General features: G+C 36.8%; 2 protein-coding genes across 4 annotated transcripts in view; one reads left to right on the forward strand and one right to left on the reverse strand.

Annotated features, from left to right (window-relative positions):
* Positions 1 to 194: 194 nt before the first annotated feature.
* Positions 195 to 4,798, reverse strand: LOC108566094 (RING finger protein 17-like). 3 transcript variants are annotated; one of them, XM_017925817.1, is made up of 7 exons: positions 4,782 to 4,798; positions 3,629 to 4,427; positions 3,434 to 3,572; positions 3,244 to 3,375; positions 3,028 to 3,187; positions 2,366 to 2,973; positions 195 to 2,304 (listed from the first exon to the last, which is right to left on the reverse strand). In XM_017925817.1, exons 2-7 carry the CDS (start codon positions 4,329 to 4,331, stop codon positions 378 to 380), a joined length of 3,669 nt encoding a protein of 1,222 aa, XP_017781306.1. In that variant the 5' UTR covers positions 4,332 to 4,427; positions 4,782 to 4,798; the 3' UTR covers positions 195 to 377. The 3 variants fall into 3 exon arrangements, with proteins under 3 accessions (XP_017781306.1, XP_017781305.1, XP_017781303.1); XM_017925816.1 differs by lacking the exon at positions 4,782 to 4,798 and having other exon boundaries at positions 3,629 to 3,778; positions 3,839 to 4,542; XM_017925814.1 differs by lacking the exon at positions 4,782 to 4,798 and having other exon boundaries at positions 3,629 to 4,542.
* Positions 4,503 to 12,732, forward strand: part of LOC108566095 — a 9,215-nt gene continuing 985 nt past the window's right edge. Inside the window, exons 1-2 of the mRNA XM_017925818.1 lie at positions 4,503 to 4,737; positions 9,600 to 9,779. Of these exons, the coding sequence (XP_017781307.1) occupies positions 4,554 to 4,737; positions 9,600 to 9,779 (364 nt within the window). The 5' untranslated portion in view covers positions 4,503 to 4,553. The remainder of the gene's footprint in view (positions 4,738 to 9,599; positions 9,780 to 12,732) is intronic.

A 12,732-nucleotide genomic window follows, 5' to 3' on the forward strand; every position in this document is an offset into this window, starting at 1 on the left:
ATACCTAACCTCAATAACAAAATCAACACAAATAGTTATCTGTAACTAAGGGTAGGTAACTTGGTGATAAGTTGTTTGTTTTATGGGAGCCAACAGAAGAAACAGAAAATTTAAATATTCAAATTTAAAAAATAAGAGATTTTAGATGATAAATGTATATTTGTTGTTTGCTTTGGCAAGATTTGTCTATAAAATAGTAAACATAGATAATACAGAAACGATGTGTAACTGAAAATAACAGTTTTCGATAAATAAAACAATATTTATGCTAATAAATAATAATAATAAATTAAAGAATACCTCTGAATGAAACGTAATTTTCATTGAAAGAAAGAAAAAGAAAAATGTATTCTTAGGAAGTAAAACAATGGATTGAATTAGAGCGAAGACTTGCAAATATTAACAATAAGCGGATGTCTTTCTATGATCTCGAGTCGTTGGACCGTATTGAAATAGGATTTAATTAACTCTTCGTCGAAGGAAGTCATGTTGTTGATGGTGGCGGTGACCTGGTGCACGGGAAACTTCATCCATTCCGGCTTGATCTTGCGGACGTTGTCGATCGTGATGATCTCGACGTTGCCGAAATCGACGAAGTAAACCCTCACGGTTTCCTCGTTCAGCACGTCGAGGATGCTCGCCCGATACCAGCTCTGGTCTTCGCGGAACACAGCGATGCAGGGCATTCCTTCCTCCGGATTTCGGATCAGAGCTTGACTGTTGCCCTCTTGTCTCAACTGTTCGCACAAGTCGTTGAAGCCGCTGCAGCTCTCGTCGACGCCCGTCACTTCGAAGATGAGCTTGTTGTGATCGAACTGATTGATGAGTGCGGCAAGGATGTACCGTTCCGGCGGTAGCTCCGGATACGTGTAGTTCAGTTCTTCTGCATGATCGTAATCCAGAATAATGACATCCTCGTCGTCGGATTCGCTCATTTGATAGGCGACGCAAGTGGTGTTGCTGATCATGTAGTCGTTAACATTGATGACCCCCTGGTAGATGATGCCGTAATGATAGCTGGTGTCGACGTAATTGACAAGCACGGATTTCTCCACGATCAACGTGTGAAGAATGTCCAGATCCCTCACGTAAAAGGTGTCGTGCCTCGGATAGACGTCGGCGAGTTTGACGCTGTTCGCGAGCTGCGGAACCTCCACGAAGAACACGTCGCTCCTAATGTTATCGCAATTCACCACCTCCACGTTTCCATAATCAATCATGGACACGCGATATTCGTCCTCGATGATATCAAGGAGTATCCCTCTATACCATTTGTTGTTCCTGTGATAACGCACCGAGCAGCGATCGCCCACGGACCAGTTCCTCAGCACCATCGCCTCGGAATCCAAGCAGGTTTGCATCAGCTTCTCCATTTCCGACGCTTGCACGGATGCCGAAACGGTGTGAAAGTAAATGGTCCCATCGTCACCGACATTCGTCGCGATACCCTCGACGCTCTCCACCTCCAAGCAGATCGGCTCCAACCATTTACCCGATCTTCCGTCCTCGATGTAATCCTTGCACGGCTTCAGATTTTCGTTGCTCTGGAAATCCCAGTTGCCGTACTTGATGGCCAATCCGTTTTTAACCAGCAGCAAGTTAACGTTGCTCATCTTGAAGATCGATCGCTTCAGCGCCGACTCCGATTTCAATACCTTAATCCAGAAGACACCGGGCGTCGATTTTTGCACCACGTCTCCCATCTTGCTGAAATGAATGTTGTTGCTGTTCAATAACAGTTCCGACAGGTAATCTTTAGAGGTCAGACTCCACGAGTTACCAGCCGCTTTAACACCGTACAGATGGCAACGACACGCGAACGGCGGAACGTTAACGAATTCCTCTTCGACGATCTGCAATTCGGAGTTCGGCACGTCAAAGTATACGGCGTAATCTCTGCTGAAGACGTGACTGGTCTCATCGCCCGACTTCTTTATCAGCACCCGATGGATCTGCTGATCTTTCGGGTTCTTGGCAACGGCAATGTCGCCTTCCCTCCAGAACTCTCGTGTCTTGCAGTCGCGTTTGCCGTAGTGCTTCTGCAGCTTGATGTAGAAGCTCTGCAGATCGAGCAACTCGCTTGGGTTCTCCGTGAATTTCACGTAGATCTGATCGGGCCCGTCCACGCGCAGCACCTGCACCGGCTTCGATTTTATCGACATATTCTCTTCGTCGATGTTATCCTCATCGGATTGGGAATCATTCGAGAAGCCCTGCACCGTTTTCAGCATTGTCGATATAAACATTTCGTCGGGTTTCTTTTCGTTCCCGCCGCAGCCGATGGGCCACTCCACGACATCGGATCTTAAAAGAATAGCAATAATTAGCAATCAACAGTGATTACAACAGTTATTACAATACTTACAGTTCACCAGTAGATTTGGCAAAGTTCGCTTTCACGAGCAGAGCGTTGATGCTCTTCTTGATGCTGATATGGTATTCGAACAGTCCGATCTCGAGGGGATTCGATAATTCTTTGATGACCAACATCAGATGCTCGTTGCCGTTCACGTACTTCCTCAAGTAAGCTGTAGCTGCGTCGCCCCAATTCTTACCGCATGGTTCGATGTCAGCGAGAGCAACGTTGTTCGCCTGACTCTCCAACGCGATGAACGACTCCGGCAGTCTTCTGATATTGTTCCAATGGACGCGCAGCACCTCGCCGTAATCCACGAGGAACGCGTCCACCGAACCTTTGCCCAAGACGATAGATTTGACGATCGCCCGCCGCCAGACGTTATCTCTGATCATCACGCCAATCGGCATTCCGACTTCAGGCGTGTAGATGTACCCCTTCTTCGTCTTCGTGTAGTGCTCTTGCATCATCGAATGCAGATTATTAAGATCGTTTCGAAACTGCAGCAACTGCACGTAGAAATCGGACGGACTGTTGATGTGCGAGATGGTGACCGAATAACTCTCGAGTATCCTGAAGTATTCGGATCTATCGTAAAACCGAGACTTCGTGACGATCTGAAAACATCCAAAGATTGTTACAGCATAATTAAAACATACTCAGCAAATTACTTTCTCGATTTTCATAGGTTGTTTTTCAGAGACGAAGGTCATCGCGTACCCCAAGAAAATGAGCGTATCGCGTACGGAATATTCATCGGCATCATTGTAAGCGATGAAGTCAATCTCGAGGATGTGTTTGCGCGCCAGCACGATCATCAGAACGTCGCATCTAAATTGAATTGAACGAATTAGAAGAACTCGATTAATTGACGGATGATCTCTCACCCTTTGGTGATGTCTACTAAGAGCTGCTTCACCGGACGATCCCACTGCTGTTTGACCGGGTACAAACCGTACAGTTTGGTTTCGATCGCCAATTTCGGAATGTTCGCCAGCTCCAACGAGATGTTGCGCAAACTGAAACAATGTTGATTTATATAAATTTCGCACGCACAAAAACTGCGAAAACGCTCACTCGTCCTTTTTGCTATTGTATATGATACCAAAGTCGATGAGAAAAACGACCGGAAGATTCGAGACGTCCATTTGCGTGACGCGACAACGACACCAACTCGGATATCCCTTCTTACCGTACTTGGTGATGTACATTTGATCTGCAAACAAAAACGAATTAAATACAATGATTTGAAGTGTTTCGTGGGGCTTTTACTCAATTCCGGTTTATCGATCAGCTCGGAGTGAAGAGCGCACTCTTCCAGGCGACGATGCAGCACGTTGATTAAGCTCTCGTGCTTCTTCATTTGGACGAATATCTTATCGGGGTTAACGATGTACGTGACCATAACGAATTCCCTGTCGCCTGCAGGATAAATTAATAAATCATTGTTCCAATGGAATAGAAACGAACTCGAAGACGCACTCTCGTTTATCGATACCGTGCCCAAATTGCCTAACAATCTGTTCTGTTGTTCGGGGTAGCTGCGCTTCCAAGGATCTGCCATCTTCGTGCTCTCCGTATAAATCGACTCTTCCTGCTCTAGATTAACGGATTCATCCACCTCCTCGACTCTGTGAACCAATCTGTAAGCGTGATCGGCGTCGTCGGTGAAATTAATCTGGAGCAAATCGTCGATCTCGTCCAGATAGTTCACGTTCCGCACGCCCAAGCAGAAGCCTTTCGCACCACCACGCTCCAAATGGTAGCCCAAATTCAGGACTCTCTCCATCCGCTCGAGCATCGACTTCACGTCGTGCTGGGTGTTCACGTTCTTCTCGAGGATTAGACCGCCCGCATCGATCAGCTCTTTGATTTCCTCTATGCTGCAAGACAATTCGTTGCCGATCTTCACCAGGGCTTCCTCTTTGCCTTTCACGCAACCCTTCAGTTTCCCGACGACCCTCCACTCGACCATCTGGAGCTTCGAGTGAGCGTCCAGGAAGATCCTCGCGATGTTGCCGTGGTCCTCGTCGTGCTCCACCGATATTTTCCTCGCTATCGCGGAGCAATCCTGAAAACCAAACAATTCTAAATTAGTCATTGTTATTACGTAATGAGCTCAAAGCAAGAGAAGAACTTAAGTCTCTTTCTCTCGAGTGTGTGTGTGTGGAGGTAAGTCAGGTGGGGCAGAGTGTAAATGTGCGTCTCGTGCAGCAAGATGTTTGCCATCCAGTCCGCTGGAGATGTGCTTGCAGTGATCACCAATCGACGAGAGCAAAAGCAAAGACATAAACAACAACAACAACAACACGAAAGAAACATGAGACCCTCGTATTCAGTGCATATTGTGCTCTTAGTGTTAGGATATTTAATAATAACCGGTGAGTCGCTTTTTCCACATGCAAATATCACCCATAACGCTCACCTATGACCTATAATATAATACACTTAACACCTTCAACGAGGAATGAACAAAATCTTCGTTAAATAACGCTATTATTCCATTCAGCTTAGTTATTTAAGATTTACATAATCCTACTGCGTATGTGTCATCAAATAGAGACAAGAGAAACAATATTAAAATGTATGTAAAGTAGACAATCAGTTACAGACTTTCCAATTTTTTTCAAGATTTGTCTCATCGAAATTTCCAGTTCATCGTTTTTATAATTATAATTATTATTACTCTTGTTCCTCTTTTCTGTTTGTTTGTTTGCTTGTTCTCTCGGTTATGCTTAATGAAAAAGAGAAATCTTGAGGTCAAGCGCGGTGCAGCAGCAGCAGCAGCAAACAACAACAATAAAAACGAGACGATCTTGTCCAGTTCATTATATCATATTTCAAAGAGCCAGAAATTGCAGACGGATTACGTAAGTTGATGCGAAGAAAAGTTAAAAAAAAAATAAACAGGTACGAAAAATGAAAGATCAAAGAAGATGTGTGTTTGTCGGAACTGCGGGAGATGATGTAATAGCTCGGTTTTTCGGCGGATCAAGGATGAATTTGAGAAGATTAACAGTCACAAATATCAATCAGATTTAGAGTTGAAAACGAAAGTAACAGCAATTTAGCGATTTGAATTTTGCGAATGGTTAAGAAAGTCAAGATTGTTTGCAACGTGAAAAATGTGCAAGAAGGAAGGCTCGTTTTATTACATGAATGAATTTCAGCATAACTTTTCCTCGGAGAGAAAGTGCCGATTATTGATTTAATCCCCGGGAGGAATAATAATAATGCGGACAGACTCGAAGACAATGGCTTTTCGTTCGCGGTTTTCCTTTCCTGGAACAACCGCACACATATAAACATACAAATTAATAAATAACTCTTTCCTACCCACGATTTAAATACCTCGAGTCGTGAAGGTTCCCGATGCGTTGACATTATCGAGTCAATGGCAGAAAACATAAAACACTGCAGAAGAGATCATCATCATCAAATTGAGAAAGAAAATTGACTACGAATTGGCTTAAACGACAACGAAATCCTTTCACCGATCCCAAAAACGTAACAGAAACTTCACTGCAAGCAATAATAATGCAACAACAACAAAAATGCATTTTGCAAGAACTCGGAATGCTCGAGCGTCGGAAAAGCCCTAAAGTGATCCAACATTGCGACGTCCTTACCCCAATTAACCTGAACTAGATTCGATACCTATTTCTGCAATTAACATAACGAGAAGTTTTTCCTCGACTCTCATTGAAATCACTCATTTTCAAGCCTTCCAAGGTACCGAGATTAACGATTAATTTACTCTAAGTTATAATAAATCCGGCTTCCCCAGGCCAAGGACTACAATAATAGCAAAAAAAACCACTCGCAAAAACGATTTTCCTTAAACCCACAATTACCTCTTTGCAAACCACATTTCACCGGAAATCTCAAAATGCACTTTCTAAACTGTAACTCAACACAAACCCACCATCATTATCTGCATCAATCTTTCTAATTTGTATTTTATAATCGCGCAAATTAAATTTCAATTCGTGTGTGTATATTTTTTATTTGTTATTAGAAAGGATCCAGCGCAAGTTAATTGAGCAAAACGAACGTTCAACAAAACTATAATTACTCGTTTTCGCTTCAGATAATTCGTAGTTAATATGATTCCATCAACCTTTCTTGCTTACACATTTTCACCGGTCAAGGATGGATTTTTTTTTTTTTTAAATATTATTTAAATGCAATAACGAAATTGCGTTCGTTTTTAATTATTTCTTCTCGTTTTGTTTGCGAGAACCGAATCGCACGGAACAATACGGATTTATTTTATCTGCCATCTCTGAGAAGGTAAAAGAAAGAAAGAATCAGGGTTCGTGGAATGAGGAGGAGGACCTTGGAGAAGACAATTGTGCTTGCGTTGGCTAATCGAGGTGGCTCTGAAGGAGTCGTGAACAAAAACAAAAAAAATAAATAAAAGAAGTAAGAAAGAAACGGGATGCTAAATAATAAATGAGGATCGAGCATGCGACTCGTTAAAGTTGAGCAACTTTTCTCAGGCTGTCACACACTTATTTCTATAAGCAATAACTGTTAAGAAATATTTGCATTAAGATCATTACTTTAGTGTATATAGTGTACATCTTGAGAAAGATGTATTCAAAGACAATTGATGTAAATTCAATAAACGTAAACTTCAGGGCAAGAAAAATAATTAATCCTTGAATTAGTATATAGTGTACACATTTATACAATCTTTGCGTTTTGAGTTATTGTTAATTCAGTTTTGATATGAAATCCAATTCGTATTACTAATTATTAGTTTCTCTACTATTAAAAAAAAAAAACTGTGTTAACTACTACAATTTCATTCAATTAGTCGCTCCAAATTGAAATTGCAGTTATGATTGAAACGGCAATACGTTTCCACACAAATTGGTCAATCGACTCGATTATAGAGATTCGATTTCCACGAATAGGTATGAAACGTGAGATCCAGAGGAACTTGCGCAAAGATATATGTGTATCATCAAGATGCGTTGTTCCAAAGTTGGCGTTGGTGACATCCTTTCGGTCTCTTAATCTCACCTTAACACGCGTCCACATCAAAACGAAGAATCGGTGAGATGAGGCAACGACAAAGAAATTTTTCTCTCGTTATGTATCAATTAGCGAGTTCCACTTTCGTTGCGCAATCGATTCGGCAAAATGATCGTTTTGTTTTGCGGCAAAAGTTGTGTGCACTTCAAAGTTTCAGTGGTGTTTCTAAGGTATTTCTCCTTCTAAGTGAATTTTATGAGATTGCTGTGGCATTTGTATGAGGTTTCTTAAGGAATTCTAAATATCTAAATATTTTTTATGAAATTTCTATAAAATTTTCATCACTGCTAAAGAGTATAATCAAATTAATACTGAATTTACATTCGAAATTTGTGAATGAATTTGTGATATTTCGAAAATATCAATTCGTACTTTTCGAATTACTTCAATGTTATCTATAGGATTTCTACAAGATTTTTAAATGATTTCTTTTAAGAGATTTCTAAGAGTTTTCTAAATAATTCCTTCTAAGTAATTTTCATGACATTTCTATGAAATTTCTGTGGAATTTGTATGAAGTTTCTTAAGGAATTATAATCAAATTAATACTGAATTTGCATTCGAAATTTGTGAATGAAATGAATATTTCAAACGTTGTGTTGTTCACTTCAAACTTTCAATGAATTTTGTAACTTTTCTCGTCTGCATTTCAATTATGTAGAATCAATGAGATATTTGGAAAATATCAATTTGTACTTTTCGAATTACTTCAATGATTTCTATGAGTTTTCATGACATTTCTATGAGATTTCTGTGGAATTTGTATGAAGTTTCTTAAGGAATTCTAAATATCTAAATGATTTCTATGAAATTTCTATAAAATTTTCATCACTGCTGAAGAGTATAATCAAATTAATACTGAATTTACATTCGAAATTAGTGAATGAAATGAATATTTCAAACGTTGTGTTGTTCACTTCAAACTTTCAATGAATTTTGTGACTTTTCTCGTCTGCATTTCAATTATGTTGAATCAATGAGATATTTCGAAAATATCAATTCGTACTTTTCAAATTACTTCAATGTTTTCTATAGGATTTCTACAAGATTTTTAAATCATTTCTTCTAAGAGATTTTAATCTCACCTTAACACGCGTCCACATCAAAACGAAGATGAGGCAACGACAAAGAAATATCGTATTGGGGCTCCGATTTTTCTCTCGTTATGTATCAATTAGCGAGTTCCACTTTCGTTGCGCAATCGATTCGGCAAAATGATTGTTTGTTTTGCGGCAAAAGTGGAGCGTGCAGACACACGCATTATAGTATGATTCATGCGGATCGGCGAAGGACAAATTAATAAGTTGCAAAATCGACGAATCTGAAATGCATTCATAAAAGATGCGATTAACGCGAAACAGGATAATTCGCGGAAATCACGTTCTTCTCGTTTATTTTTTATAAAGATGAAGAGAATACGAACAAAAAATATATATAAATATCGAAAGAGTAGATGGGTTTTCAAGGAGATTCAGTTCCTGCTTTCGCCTCAAGTGTGTGCTTTTTTTTTCCTTCAATTATATAATAATAAACAAATCTATAAATTGAAAAGGAGACACTTTTTTTTATGAATGTCAACAATCAACTTTTACCAAACAACAATAAACAAAGGATTACTAATTAATTATCAATAGGATAATGAGGTAAAGAGGATTTTAGATTGAAAGTTTCGATCAGTGAGAAATGTTCGTAATGAAAACAATTCACATGGAAATTCAACAATAAACAATGTTAATAATAATAATTGAAGAAAGTAAATAAGTCCATGTAAAAGTTGCGACCGATTAATTAATCTCTTGTGCTTCTTAACACTTTGTGAACACGATTGTTGTCTTCTGCAGATGGTTTGGAGCAAAAGTCAAGGGTGTGTGCTTTTTTTCTTCTTCAATTATTTAATAATAAACAAATCTATAAATTGAAAAGGAGACACTTTTTTTTTATGAATGTCAACAATCAACTTTTACCAAACAACAATAAACAAAGGATTACTAATTAATTATCGGTAGGAATTCTGTAAAGGGGATTTTAGATGGAAAGTTTCGATCAGTGAGAAATGTTCGTAATGAAAACAATTCACATGGAAATTCAACAATAAACAATGTTAATAATAATAACTGAAGAAAGTAAATAAAAAGTTGTTTCTATAGATCGCGAATCTTCATTAACACTTTGTGAACACGATTGTTGTCTTCTTCTGCAGATGGTTTGGAGCAAAAGTCGAGGGTGAAGAAGACGCGCGCCCCGCCGCCCCCAGAAAACGACGTCGACTACAACGACGAACTGGACGAGAGGAACAATCCGTTGAGTTCGAGCTACGTTCCACCTGGATTCCTCAGCCCTTCGGTGCAGGAGTATTTGGAGCTGGGCAAATCCATTCCAGGTATTAAAGTCTGAATGATCATCGTATGTAGTCCATTCATGTTCAGTACGAATAATCCTTGTAATTTATTTATTTATTTTTATCACCTTGAACGTATTTATTTAAATTAACGCGATTTCCATAAGCGTTTCAACACTAACACTCTTGTTTATTGAATTCCCAAGCATTGGAAATTCGCAGAAAAGCAAAGTGTAAAAAAAAGACATTCAAATTCAGTATGTATTTTAAGAATTACTTTTCTGTTATGCTTTTCAATTATGTTGAATCAATGAGATATTTCGAAAATATCAATTCGTACTTTTCGAATTACTTCAATGATTTCTATGAGTTTTCTATAAGATTTTTAAATGATTTCTTCTAAGAAATTTCGATGGGACTTCTTTGGTATTTCAATAAGATTTCTAAGGGTTTTCTAATTGTGATTTTCATGACATTTCTATGAGATTTCTTAAGGAATTCTAAATATAGAAATGATTTCTATGAAATTTCTATAAAATTTCCATCACTGCTACGAGTATAATCAAAATGATACTGAATTTGCATTCGAAATTTTTGAGAAATTAATGGGAAAATGAGAATAAATGAATATTTCAAACGTTGTGTGCACTTCAAAGTTTCAGTGGTGTTTCTTTGATTTCTACAAGATTTTTAAACGATTTCTTCTAAGAGATTTCTAAGAGTTTTTTAAATGATTCCTTCTAAGTGATTTTCATGACATTTCTATGAAATTTCTGTGGAATTTGTATGAAGTTTCTTAAGGAATTATAATCAAATTAATACTGAATTTACATTCGAAATTTGTGAATGAAATGAATATTTCAAACGTTGTGTTGTGCACTTCAAACTTTCAGTGATTTCTACAAGATTTTTAAACGATTTCTTCTAAGAGATTTCTAAATGATTCCTTCTAAGTGATTTTCATGACATTTCTATAAAATTTCTGTGGAATTTGTATGAAGTTTCTTAAGGAATTATAATCAAATTAATACTGAATTTGCATTCGAAATTTGTCAAACTTTCAATGAATTTTGTGACTTTTCTCTTCTGCATTTCAATTATGTAGAATCAATGAGATATTTCGAAAATATCAATTTGTACTTTTCAAATTACTTCAATGATTTCTATGAGTTTTCTATACGATTTCTACAAAATTTTTAAATGATTTCTTCTAAGACAGTTCTAAGGTATTTCTATAAGATTTCCAAGGGTTTTCTAATTGACTTGAATATTTCAAACGTTGTGTGCACTTCAAACTTTCAGTAAATTTTGTGACTTTTGTCTTCTACATTTCAATTATGTATTTCGAAATCATCAACTTGTACTTTTCGAATTACTTCAATAATTTCTATGAGTTTTCTATAGGATTTTTACAAGATTTTTAAACGGTTTCTTCTAAGAGATTTCTAAGGGTTTTCAAAATGATTCCTTCTAAGTGATTTTCATGACATTTCTATGATTTCTATGATTTCTGTGATTTCTATGAATGATTTCTATAAAATTTTCATCACTGCTAAAGAGTATAATCAAATTAATACTAAATTTACATTCGAAATTTGTGAATAAAATGAACATTTCAAAACGTTTGTGACTTTTCTCTTCTGCATTTCAATTATGTGGAATCAATGAGATATTTCGAAAACATCAACTTGTACTTTTCGAATTACTTCAATGATTTCTATGAGTTTTCTATAGGATTTCTACAAGTTTTTTAAATGATTTCTTCTAAGAAATTTCTAAGAGTTTTCTAAATGATTTCTTCTAAGTGATTTTCATGACATTTCTATGAGATTTCTGTGGAATTTGTATGAAGTTTCTTATGGAATTATAAATATCTAAATGAGTATAATCAAATTAATACTGAATTTACATTCGAAATTTGTACTTTTCAAATTACTTCAATGATTTCTATGAGTTTTCTATACGATTTCTACAAGATTTTTAAATGATTTCTTCTAAGAGATTTCTAAGAGTTTTCTAAATAATTCCTTCTAAGTGATTTTCATGAGATTTCTGTGGAATTTGTATGAAGTTTCTTAAGGAATTCTAAATATCTAAATAATTTCTATGAACTTTTTATAAAATTTCCATCACTGCTAAAGAGTATAATCAAATTAATACTGAAATGAATATTTCAAACGTTGTGAGTACTTTCAAACTTTCAATGAATTTTGTGACTTTTCTCTTCTGCATTTCAATTAAGTAGAATCAATGAGATATTTCGAAAATATCAATTCGTACTTTTCGAATTACGTCAATGATTTCTATGGGTTTTCTAAATGATTCCTTCTAAGTGATTTTCATGACATTTCTATGAGATTTCTTAAGGAATTCTAAATATTTAAATGATTTCTATGAAATTTCTATAAAATTTTCATCACTGCTAAAGAGTATAATCAAATTAATACTGAATTTGCATTCGAAATTTGTGAATGAAATGAATATTTCAAACGTTGTGTTGTGCACTTCAAACTTTCAATGAATTTTGTGACTTTTCTCTTCTGCATTTCAATTATGTAGAATCAATAAGATATTTCGAAAATATCAATTTGTACTTTTTTGAATTACTTTAATGATTTCTATGAGTTTTCTATAGGATTACCACAAGATTTTTAAACGGTTTCTTCTAAGAGATTCCTTCTAAGTGATTTTCATGACATTTCTATGAGATTTCTGTGGTCTCTGGATCCGCGTAGAATCCTGGATAGGGTTGCTCGTCGCAGTAGAAGTTCGTGTACGGCACCGTTCCGAGGACGGGATAATCGGTTCCCGGTCGACCTGAACACAAATCATTAATTTCTCATTAATTTCTCACAAATTACGAAAACAAATTATCAAAGTATCAATTTGATTATATTCTTAGCAGTGATAGACATTTTATATACATTTAGAATTCCTTAAGAAACTTCACACAAATCCCACAGAAATCTTATGGAAATACCTCATAGAAGTCCCT

Source organism: Nicrophorus vespilloides, unplaced genomic scaffold (genome assembly GCF_001412225.1).
Source record: "Nicrophorus vespilloides isolate i.1.1-1 unplaced genomic scaffold, Nicve_v1.0, whole genome shotgun sequence".
Classification (NCBI taxonomy): Eukaryota; Metazoa; Arthropoda; class Insecta; order Coleoptera; family Silphidae; genus Nicrophorus; species Nicrophorus vespilloides.

Bases quoted from the DNA above. Each gene is read 5' to 3' on its own strand.
- LOC108566094 (XM_017925814.1), bottom strand. From the start codon at position 4,457: ATGACTAATTTAGAATTGTTTGGTTTTCAGGATTGCTCCGCGATAGCG. The intron at 3,376-3,433 runs GTGAGCGTTTTC...ACATTGTTTCAG, and splicing joins TACAATAGCAAAAAGGACGA to TTTGCGCAACATCTCGTTGG. The intron at 3,188-3,243 runs GTGAGAGATCAT...AATTCAATTTAG, and splicing joins TTAGTAGACATCACCAAAGG to ATGCGACGTTCTGATGATCG.